This window comes from Stegodyphus dumicola, chromosome 4 (assembly GCF_044657685.1).
Source record: "Stegodyphus dumicola isolate Sdum_Otavi_A_Nest chromosome 4, ASM4465768v1".
NCBI classification, from domain to species: Eukaryota; Metazoa; Arthropoda; class Arachnida; order Araneae; family Eresidae; genus Stegodyphus; species Stegodyphus dumicola.
The window spans coordinates 69,899,581-69,912,271 of NC_140771.1; the positions used below are offsets into that span (position 1 = coordinate 69,899,581).

The 12,691-nt window shown below is 31.8% G+C and overlaps 1 protein-coding gene across 2 annotated transcripts in view; it reads right to left on the reverse strand.

The window, feature by feature from the left end:
* Positions 1-12,691, reverse strand: part of Tip60 (Histone acetyltransferase Tip60) — a 118,534-nt gene that overhangs the window by 87,285 nt on the left and 18,558 nt on the right. Inside the window, exon 3 of one of the 2 annotated variants that reach the window (XM_085815051.1) lies at positions 4,952-4,993. The exons of the other annotated variant lie outside the window; for it this stretch is intronic. Coding sequence (XP_085671177.1) covers positions 4,952-4,993 — 42 coding nt within the window. The remainder of the gene's footprint in view (positions 1-4,951; positions 4,994-12,691) is intronic. 2 annotated transcript variants of the gene reach the window in all.

The window sequence follows — 12,691 nt, forward strand, 5'->3', positions numbered from 1 at the left end:
ATTTATTTCTAGAAAAGGGAAATATGCATCCATATTTAGAGACAATGCTCGAAATTTTGTTGAGGCTAGCAATGAATTGAAGTGACTATACAATTTGGTAAAATACCCTGATGAATTCTTAACCAAATATTTGACATCTGAAAGGATTCATTGGAAGTTTATCCCTCCTAGAGCTCCTCATTTTGGAGGTATCTGGGAGGCAACTGTTAAGGCATTTAAGTTTTATCTTAAATGTGCAGTTGGGAGGTTGATTTTTACATTTGAGGAGTTTCTTATAATTTTGAACCAGATTGAAGGAATTTTATATTCACATCCAATATCCCCTCTGTCGAATGACATCAATGATTTGGGAAGCACTTACACCCGCACACCTTTTTAGTCAGGCAACCTTTAACATTTATAACAGAGCCTGATCTTACTGATTTTTCTGATAACTCTTTACAATGCTGGCAGCGCACTACTAAATTAACCCAATATTTGTGAAAAGGGTGGCAAAATGATTACATCAGTCATTTACAGCAACTATTTAAGTGGTATTTTTCTATGGGTAAAGTTAAAACAGGCACTATAGTTTTAGTAAATTAAGATATGTCCATTTCAACTTGGTTACCGGGAAAAACAGAACAAATTTATGGCAAGGATAAAAAGGTTACAGTCTGTATTGTAAAAACCAAGTCAGGTCTTTTAAAAAGGCCAATAACTAAATTAGCTGTACTACCAGTAGATGTTACATAAGTTCAACATATATTTGCAAAGTTAAAAAAAAAAAATATATATATATGCATTGCATTTGAATTCATATTTTGTACATTTCAAGTTGTGTTTAATTATGTTTATTGATTTTATTCATGTATATCAATATAAATTTTTGTGATATATGCTTTGGACTACATGGATGGTGATTTAAAACTCGCTGATTTTGGTCATGTTAACTGCATAATAAATGCCCAACCCAACACTATGTTAAGCCAGAGCTACCAGTGTGTGCTGGTAGCTCGGGTTGGTGATATGTATGTTTAGGTGTGGATGGCATGAGTGTCCAAGTAAGAATATGTAAGTTCTTATACATGTGTGTGTAATGTCTGTTAACAGAAGTAAAATAAAAGATGATACAGTCCATTCCAAATTTTGTGAGTGAATTCCATGAACATTTGTGCGATTCAATTCTAGTCTCGAACAACTGACATTTTCAATTCTTGTTAACATCACCATTAACAATATTTATTTAAAAAGATTTTCATTTATCATGTATTATTAATTAAAAAAACATGCATAAAAATAATAAAATAACAGCAATGTATATCAGTTTTAGTCTTATTTTCAATGATTTTAACAATGAATTACCTTTTACAGGCTTATTTATTAACAGTCATTCACATCTTTCATTTGAAGTCATAATAATTACATTATCAGATTTAGAAATTGTGCTAAAATTATTCCTACTATAAAAATCATTAAAAAAATTTAAAAAATATTTTTTTTAAAGAAGCAGAAGATTTTACATCAATAACAGACTGATTTCAACTTAATTACTGGATATATTAGATGAATTCAAATTAGAATTGTTAATGAGAAACAAAGAGGTTTTTAGCATAAATTTTTCAGTTTACAGCTCAAAAGTGAAAAGGAATGTAGTAGACTATTCAAAATTTATGTCCATACTAAAGCTCAAAGCACCAATACTAATCCAACTTCACAACTGCTTTTGCATACCAAATATATGAATCATTTCTTATACGAAAGTAAAAATCCATGAGCGCTATGAATTGTTTAAGAGCTTTGCACTCAGCAAACAAGTAATCACAATTTAATATCTAAACTAGTAAAAGTTTTTTCCATAATTTTATTTCATTTCTCAAAACGCATGGCCATAAATTAACTGACATTCATCAAAACTTTCAGAAATGACAGACATTTTAAAGACCATATCTAGAAACTTGTTTAAAGCTAAATATTCATTTAATATGCCACTTAATACTAATTCCTGTAAAAGAAAGATATGGATTTATTTTAAAGGCAAGAGGAACTAATTAAAAAAAAAAAAAAAAATTATGTTTTGCAGCATTTACGAGGCAAAAAGCAATGTTCCAGAGTACTATAAATATAAAACAACAAAGATACTTTCTACTTGAAATGAAATTTATACGAGTATTGCCTATCAAAATGATCATAACATTTCATACAGCCAATATGGCTTTGAACATCCACACATAAACATGTATTTGACAATAAATCAACAGCGGCTGCAAAAGGTTTCTACATTCATATGCCGTATATTCTACATTCATTCATATGCTCTTTCTCCTCCTCTGTTGTCCTGATAAAAGACAACACCAAAACAGTTAAGTAATTTATATACTGCAGTCTGCAAAGTATGGATGAATTATTTCTATTCAGCAGGTTTTCTAATACAAATTTAAAACCATCTTCTACATTATAACACAATTCAATAATGGTGTAAGCAATTTAAAACAGAAAGATAATTTCACAAAAGGAAGTTATTTATGATAAACATCAAATGAGATAATCTGCAATTATATTTTGCTTGCAATCCAAAAAATTTCATGATGCGCCATTTGCCAACTGTACATGTTAATGACTGACTGCAGCTGTGGCTGTATCATCTTATATCTATGCAACTTCCATAGAAAATGTTCAACTTTTTCTCAAATATGTATGCAATAGTAGGCAGTTTTCTGATGATTTTCAGTAAATACAAGAATTCAGCAAAGAAGTAATGTTTCACTCTAGTGACAAAATGCTCATGTGACAAAGTTTTTATTTTGAGGAAGTCATCCTGCAGCACTGCAAGTGGAAAGAAATTTCCCAAAGAAAAATGTTTTCTACACAGTGTTTAAACAAATGAGAAATGATAATCCTTTTTCACTGCTTAAATAGCTAAAATCTGAAGTGGTATTAAATTGACAAAAAGTGTGACATGTTATTTAGCATTTGTCAAGATATTTAGAAACAACTAGACTGGAATTGAAAATTGCAGTTTTCATCTGGATTACCTCAAACGGAGTAAGTGACTTTGTTCACTTACCTCCGTTTTGCTATACATTCTGTATTATTAATTAGCTTTAAATTATGGAAGCATTGTTAATTAAAAAGAATTTTAAAATCAAATCTGAAACTGGCGAAGTTAAAGCAACTTTGCTTAGCAGCAAATTGCAAGTATCAACTATCAAAGTAATAACCATTCCTCGTCTGGAGTTGTACGAAACAGACGTATGTTCCTTTCCAAACTGACATTATTCTTTACACAGATTCAACAATAGTGCTAGCCTGAATTCCTATATCTCCTCATCTTCTAGAAGTATTTGTGTCAAATAGAGTATCTTGTATCCAAGAGCTAACTAAGGATTTCTCCTGGTAACATGTCAGAACTGCAGACAATCCTGCTGCCCTAATTTCTCATGGTCTGAGCTCAGAAATGTTGATTAGGAAAATATTAACAACTTGGAAAAATCAAATAAGAATGTGCATGAACGGAAACTTATTTCTAATGTAAATTTGACAGTAACTGTTAATAATTCTCTTTTGGATTATGTTTTTAGTGTCACTAATTGTTATGCTAAATTAATGTTTTTGTTTATGTTTTAAGATTTATAAGAAATTATAGATCCAAGAAAAAACAACTATGTCCTCTGACAGTACAGGAGGTTTTGTCAAGTGAGAGGAAATTGCTTTCCTTAGTACAACGGCAAGGCTTTCCTGGAGAATTCAAGGAGTCAAGTAAGAAATAGGATGTAGGTAGAAATAGTCAGATAAAATTTTTATGTCCCTTTTTAGATTAATCTCAAGTTATTAAATTATGTGGTACACTGCAGGAAACTAACTTGCCTATCATGCATTTTGTATCTGTTTATTTCTTTAAAAAAATCAGTAATTTTACTTTGTTTTTTGAGAAAATTTAAATAATTGCTGAGTTTCACTACAAATTTTTCAAAGTGCTGTTGTATCATAGTAACCGAATCCCCTTTGGTCAACAAAGTTCAACAAAAGTCATTGCTGTCTCGAGGACTAGCGTAACCATCAATATCTTTTTTGCTTGTATTTTCAGTATCACTCTCTGCCTTTTCTGTTTTTGGAAGTTTGAAACATCGTCTGCAAGACTCAATCACTGAAAGCCCAGTCGAATTTTCACCCAGCCATTCATTGGTATTTTCCCAGATCGACATTTTTAAAGAATTTTACATTTTCAGTTTTTTGTCATACAGCTTCAGTTTTGTCTCAACTTCTTCACAATTAGATAAACCTGTGATTTCTATATTAAGAAGAATCTTTCTCCATACTCGGACTTCATGTTTGTTTTTCTCCCACATACCATTTTTTACACAATCTCACACCTGTGCTTGGCCCGAGCATCACCAGCACAGATATATGTACACTGTATTTCCTTTGGGGTATTTCAAGAATAAATAAAAGCAACTTCAATTATTTCTACCATAATACTATTTCTAAATTAAAGCTCAAAGAGTAATTGCTAAATACATTAATTATTCCATTTAGGGACAAATAGTTTTTTCTTTCATAACTACAGAAGTTTAACAAAAAGTAAAAAATAATATAGAATAATATAAAAAATAATATTCAACTCAGACAGTTGTGACCATGTACAGAAATCTTGAACTACATGCATGTTTAAGTTACAAATACAGAATTTTGAAATCTTTGCTCGGTTGTAAATAGTGATGAGCTTAAGCATGGACACAATTTAAAGATTCCAAGCAAAGAATTGAAAAGATGAAAAATTTTTAAGTACACTATTTTAATGGAAAGCCTGAATATCTACATAACAATGGAAATGTGACAAAACACATATACACAAAAATTAAAATGCAGTAACTGTTAATTAAAATGCTACATCAGGAAGGAAAGTTTTCAGCATACAAAGTTTTATCAATCTGTAATATGAAAACTAACACACACACAAAGAAAAAATTACCATATTCGGCAAGCTGAATTTCCCGAGGAGCACCTTCAGCAGCTATTTCAGTTCAAAAAAGAAATCAAAAATTAAATCTTTGAGGGAAAAAGTGAGGGGAACAAAGGTGAAAAGCACTAAAAGAGCTTATATCCAAAATTATTCAACAAGAGTAAAATTTGGCAATATATGCTCCTATATTTTAAATCTTGAAATGTGAATATTTTTAAGAATGATTTTCTTGTTGATTTTAATAAAATCTTTTAAAGATAATCTATATTAACTGCTCTCACATATGTTATTTTGTTTTTACAAAATAATGATTTTGTAAAAATTCTGATTTACTAAAATCAGAATGGTACAATAATTTCATCAATACACATAAATGCAAAACAGAAAATATCAAACTAAAAATAAATAAATAAAAAATTCAGAATTTTAGCTTATTAAAATAAGTACAGATGTAAAACCATCATATTATGAATTAAATGAAAATAAAACTAGAAAATTAAATTTAATGGACTTAATATTATGAAAGAAAAAACATGGTACTCTTCTGTTATCAGGATCGCATTAAGAAAGGTAGGTATGCATGTGTGTATATGTGTATGTGTATACACACACATAAAAATACATACTTGCATACACACAGATATTTCTGAATCTGGTTCTGATAACAAAAGAGTACCAAAAACACAAATTCTACATAAACAAGTTCATTTATATTACACAATACACTGTTCTGCAATAACAGGTATTTTTTTTTTTTTTAATTTAAAAACTTATACATGCACTATAAAGAAGCTTATTAATGTAAAAGTAGTACTGAAAAGAAAATATCAGCTTTCATTACAGTTCAGAAATAAAGGAGTCAAATTTTGAGTTTCTAAATGCCTAAAATAAAAAGTTAAAAAATAAATTTTAAAAAAATCTGATGTGGACATTGCATGACTTCCTTGTACAGAATATTAAATTATATGCAGGTTTTTTTTTTTTTTTTTTTTTTTTTTTTTTTTTATTTCATTTAAACATATTTTCTCGAATTTCATTAGATATAGTTCTCATTCAATTAATTCAGTTCGGCAAAAATACATAAAACCTCCAAATATTTTTATTAAAAATTGAAAAATACAGAAAAATATAAAGCACCAAATACAGTTAAAATAATTTTTTTTTAAAAAATGTACATCATTAAAATTACAGTTTCTATATAAAAACAAGCAATTTAGTCAGTGGGCAGAAAGGCAGATTTTTCGGTGCAGAAAACTGAAAATTTACTTCTGGTCCCACTCAGCAAAAGGACACTGAAGGTGCAGAAACTGACTTAATTCACTATTCTGCTAAGCTTAACTGCTAAACTTAATTCACTATTCTGCTAAATTTCAAATGTAAACACATATGGCTGTATGGTAAAAAAATTAGACTTTGCTGCACTTAAACAACTTTTAAATTTAGATAAAAATAACACCTTGAACAAATATTAATTTATAAGTCACACAACAAAAATAAGCATTGTATTAATAACATATAAAGAGCAAATGGCAGCTGAGAATAATGGCTTGGTAAAACCATCGAAACTAGTGCTGTGAAAATTTGAAAATATAACGCTATTTTTGTTGTTTGACTTCTAAAATTAAATCTTTAAAATTGTTAATAATTCTACAACTATTGCATATCCTTTGTTTCTCTAACCATTCCGAAATCTGTTTATCAATGTCGCAGCGCGCAATGAACTGGAAGTTGATCTGTCAGCACTATCCTTATCTTCAGGACAGATGTTTTTATTTTATTTGGCTTATAATTCCTTACTAAATGTAGTATTTCATCTAGATGTACTCCATCTTTGATATGATTTAAATCAAATTCCTCGTCATTATAAATATCACGAATACACATCAAATAGTTTTCTGGTTGCAATTTTCTAATTTCGACTATGCGTAATGTATGCTTTATGCATGCGCACGTTGAAAGAAATGTTTAATAAAGTAAACAAATAAATATTAAGCATTTTTTTTTTGTAAATTTTGATACCCTTTAGATCATAATTGCTCTTTATTTCATAAATTACGTTTTCATATTTTTAATTTTATAATTTCTGCATGCCATCTTACCAGATTTAAATTGATGATCTATAATCCGGAATCGCCGAAGTCCCGATTAAAGACTTTTGACTGTATATAATATATTTATATACTTTTTTGGTGAGGCCAATTGCAGTCAAAAAGGGAGGAGCACAACTACATGTTAAATATTAAGCATTTTTTTTTTTTTTTTTTGTAAATTTTGATACCCTTTAGATCATAATTGCTCTTTATTTCATAAATTACGGTTTCATATTTTTAATTTTATAATTTCTGCATGCAATCTTAGCAGATTTAAATTGATGATCTATAATACGGAATCGCCGAAGTCCCAATTAAAGACTTTTGACTGTATATATATATTTATATACTTTTTTGGTGAGGAGAAATTGCTGTCAAAAAGGGAGGAGCACAACTACATGTTATAGCAGTCTTATATACAATATTTCAACATTCTGAGGCTACTTGTTTTTGAATTATGCAAGATACTTATATACATACATATGTAAATACAGGGGTAATGAAAAAAATTTTCTCTGAATCCATTTTAAATCCTTTTCGCAACCCATTTAAGGGAAAAGAGTCCTTTACTCTGTCCTTACGTACAGATATCACGCAAAAACGTCGTTAAATTGCATTCAGTAGCAATCAAAATGGATATTTTCATTGAAATATGATACGTGAAAATTTTCATGATTACAATACATCCTTTACTTCATACAAGGAACTAAAAATATCTGATACATCCTACACAAAAACTCAAAGATATTATATATTTTAGAAATATATTTCTATTAAGTACCAAGTTAATACCTAATACATTGATAAACAATGTTTATGTTGTATTAAATCTCATGAATGCATTAGAATAACTATAAGTAAGACTAAATTCAAAATTAATGCTAGCTCTACACATATTGCTAAAATGGCATATTTTATTTTTAATCCAAAATACATACACGTAAAACCTCTAACTCACATGGAATGAACAATGACAATGTGTGCAAATCTATATGATTTACAGAAAAATTATTTCTGTATTTACCCACATATTCCACCCCCACTCCATAGGTTTTTCAGCATGTGATTCATAAACTTTTATATTTTGGTAACAATGCAAAATATATGCATGGATAGGAAATTATTTCATGTAAGTAAAAAGAATATTACTGAAATTGATAAATCATTCAAAATACATAATTAAATAATATTATTAAGTCTTCACACATACTTTGTTTACCATCCAAGACATCTCCTTAGAAAGAGTGTTGTACACCATGTATTTCCCCCCCCCACATTGTTAAGTGGTAAAATTAGGAGGAAAAAGAGGGAGAATATGCCAGTAAATACAGTATTTTCAATAAAACTAATCTTTCTCACAAAAAAAAAAAAAAAAAAAAAAAAAAAAAAAAAAACTTTGCATTGTTCTACTAAGACTTTAACCAGTTGAAAATATTATGTAGAAGATATATGATGAGTTAATTTAATCACAAATTACTTATGTCTATATAGCATATACAATGAAGTACCACTGAGAGATAGCATAGTGTAAATATGATGGTGCTGCTACTTGATTTCAACATGTGTGAGGATGCTGCTATAAGATATGACGATCACTCTGAAATTTTTGAATACAGTCAAAAGTCTTTAATCCGGACATCCATAATCCAGAATGATCTATAATCCGAACCTCAAAGCTACAAACTTTGCGCATGCATAAACGCATATATGCGTTTACGCATGCGCTTTTAATGTATAACAGACAGTATAAGCTAAGCTAAAATTATCTAATTATCTATTTCAGTTAATGTTGCGGATTGCGTTGTTCCTTAATCTTTTAACTGGATCCAGCTTATTATATTTTGCAGACTGTTAGAGCAATTTTTTAAAAAGTAAGCTCGAACTTTCAATTATGTCAAAAAGAGTTTCCAATTCTGGAGCTGTCAAAGGCGAAAGCATGTTTCGATGTCAAAGCGAAAGCATGTTCCGATGTCCATCAAACAAAAAGTGGAATTGCTGCAAAAAATGAATAAAGGCATGAAGAAAATGACAGAGAGGTGATTTGTTTCTCTAATCATTCTGAAATCTGTTTATCAATTTGAAAGGATTATGTTAATTTTATTAACAGTTAAATTTTAAGTTAAAGTTCCTTTCCTGTCAAATTCTTAAATTTAACTTACTACTTCCGGGCAGAACGTAGTTTTGGAATCTTGCTGAATATTTAATGAGGAGGAACGCTATTTAAACCACGAAGTTACTTACTGAGTCAGAGAGAATCAGAGTTTCTGATTTCCGCACGTCTGCATTTTAAGTCACTCTCTCTCTCAAAACCGTTAATACGCTCGGCCGTACTCAGGCCCTTGCTAAGCTTCGTAGTCAAATAAGTTAAGGGGCCAACTCGATTTGAACCTTGATAGCTTCGGCTATACTTCTTTAGTTAATCTTAGTTTTAGTTTAAATCTTAGTCTTGCTTGTACACTCCCAAGCGGAGTTTTGTTAAATCTTATTGGAATAATAAAGGGTTGGTTACCCTTCTATCTTGTTGTTTCTTGTCACCGAACTCAAGCGATTATTCGCTTATCAGTTCTTAGATTCTTCACTTCCAACATTAACTTAGAATTCCAAAGTGAGGAACTCTACATTCGAAAAGTTTTTTTAACGAACCATGTCGTTAGAATCCGGGAAGCTTACATTGACCACTCCGACCTTTCAGGTCCCACTAACATCCACGAATCCAGTAGAAGGGTTTGGATTCCTCGTGGAAACGTTGCGTGCGCCTATGAAACCAACAGCAACATTTGATGGCAAGGGCTCAGTCCTGACATTTGTAGAGCAATTGGACCTACATTTCACCTTACACCCTGTGAATCAGCTACAAAAGGTGATCATAGCTACTACAGCCTTAAAAGGTCAAGCCCTTAGCTGGCAGAAGAGTATAGGAAAGTTCTTGATGGGGGACCCAGGATCTGAATCATATAACTGGGAAAATTTCAAGTCTGCATTACTAAAAGCATTTCCAGTCATTAAAGATCGTGCGAAGTTTGAATCAGAATTGTATAGTAAATACCAAGGCGGTTTCAAGGATTTGACGGAGTTCATTTTATGAAAATTTCATATTTTTAATCTATTATATGGGAAAAGGCCTGATTAAGAAATTATCGAAGTGATTCTACTGCGTCTTCTACCGTCAGCACAAGATTTCCTCGAAGTGCGTAATCCGCAAACATTAGAAGTTCTATTTCAGCTTGCAGGGAAATTCCAAAGTAGAAGAAACTCTGAGAAAGCATGTGCAAGTCAGTTTGGCCAGTACTCAAGATTTACTCTCCAAAAGAAACCACAAGTTCAGTACAAGGCGTATCGGCAGACTGGAAAAAGTGAAAAGTTCAATAATAAGAGCGCAGATAAATCTAAGGGCGGTGGATATAAAAATCAGCGAAAAGAGGCGGCAGGTAAACAGAATTTAAACGCAAACCGGTGATCGAGAAGGGGCAACGGTCACCGAGTGGGAAATAAGACCCCTCAGAAATTTGTTTAAATACAGTGGTGGTACAAAATCTAGCTATGCCGGAGGTACAGATTCTGGTAAATAATGTACCAACCACTGCACTCCTGGACATAGGAGCACAATGTTCATTCCTATCAGAAATTTTTTTTAAAAAGCATTTTCGTCGTTACAGACTGTTTAAAGCCACGGGATAGAAAGTAATTGCCACCCAAGGCAAACAGTGCGTATGTTTGGGGAAAACCACAGTGCATGTGCAGATTAAAAACAAGGTCCTAAAAGTTAATTTTTTAGTCGTGAAAAATTTACGTGCGTTATATTGGGGATCTATTTTTTATGTGCATCCAACGCAAATCTTAATTTTCAGAATTCTACATTTCAGGTGCACATGGACCCGGTAGAAGAAGATGAAGTTTCCATGCCGGAATTGCATTTAGAACATTTGAATCTTGAAGAGAAAAAGAATATTGAAAGACTGGTAAGGAAATTTAGTTCCTTGTTTAACGACAAACCTGGTTTTTGTCAGGTAGTTAACCATTCTATTGATACTGGAAACGCCCCTGAAGTCCGGTCGAAGCCCTATAGGTATGATAAAACGAAAGAAAAAATTATCGAGAGGCATATTGAAAAAATGCTAGAAAACAAAATAATCGTGCATAGCACGAGTTCGTACGCAAGTTCAGTGGTCCTTTGTAGAAAAAAGAACGGACTACCGCCTGAACATCCGGACGCGTATAGGTTTGCAGTTGATTATCGTAAGTTGAACAGTATAACAAAATATCCCACGTATCCTCTACCAATAATTGACGAAATAATTACAAAAATTCGCTCAACTAAATTCATGAAAACCCTAGACCTCACTTCGGGTTACTTCCAAATTGCCATTAAGCCGGAGGATGTCCAGAAGACCGCATTTATAACAAAATCAGGCATCTATGCCTTTTTAAGAATGCCCTTTGGTTTAAGTGGAGCGCCATCTATGTTTCAGAAAGCTATGGACATAGTCTTGAAGCCAGTTTTAGGTAAAAGTACAATTATTTATCTTGACGATATCATAGTTACCAGCGAAACATTAGAGGAACATTTGAAACATTTGGAAGAAGTTTTTGCATTACTTAACGAGGCCGTTTTCAAAATAAATGCAAGAAAATGCAAGTTCGCGGCAAAGGAATTACGATACCTCGGGTACAAAATATCTAATAAGGGCATAGAAACTGATGATTCAAAAATTAAGTCAATTAAAAGTTATTCTCCCGCAAATACAGCTAAGAAATTGTCTTCAATTTTGGGCTTATGTTCCTATTATAGAATGTTTATAAAGGACTTTGCAAAAATAGTTGAGCCTCTTCTAGTGCTAAAAAGAAAGAAAAGTAGATTTTCTTGGAAAGCTGAGGCGAACACCGCATTTGAGCAACTAAAGAATGCCCTAATCAATGCTCGTGTCCTTAAGTTCCCAGAAGGCGAGCAAGGTCTAGAAATTTCAGCGGATGCATCCGATTATGCAGTTGGAGCGGTGCTCTCCCAAAATGGGCAACCTATAGCTTTTTTTTCCAAAAACCTTGAATGCTCTTCAGAGGAACTATTCCGCTACTGAGCGAGAAACGCTCGCTGTGTTATTAGCAATTCAGAAGTTTCGTGTCTACTTCGGAAGTTCACTGATAACGGTCTATTCAGATCATGTGCCAGTGGGTCGCTTGTATTCAGAAAAAAATTTATCGTGCCTCGCTTGATACGGTGGACTTTAAAATTACAAGAGTTCAACTTAATCATAAAACACACTCCAGGAAAGGATAACATAGTCACCAATGCCCTTTCCCGAATAAAAATTGATGAAGAGGGAAACACAATCAAGTGTGCTATGCTTAGCTCAAGAGTTATTGAGTATTGTGAAACAATAGTCGAAGAATTGAAAAAGGACCCGGAATTTAAAGATATTTACACATACCTGGAAGACCCTGAAAACTTTGAACATATAGATTTAACGGCTATTCGCAATAATCGACATATTGTTATTTTATACAAAGGTAACAAATGAAAATCAGGAATACCAACCAGTAATCCCAGCAAATCTATGTTTAAGTATCTTAGAGAAGTTGCACAATCTACCATCTGCTGGACATTTCGAAATATGAAAAACACTAAAGAGGGTACGCGAAGCGGTTTATTTTCCGCAGTTAC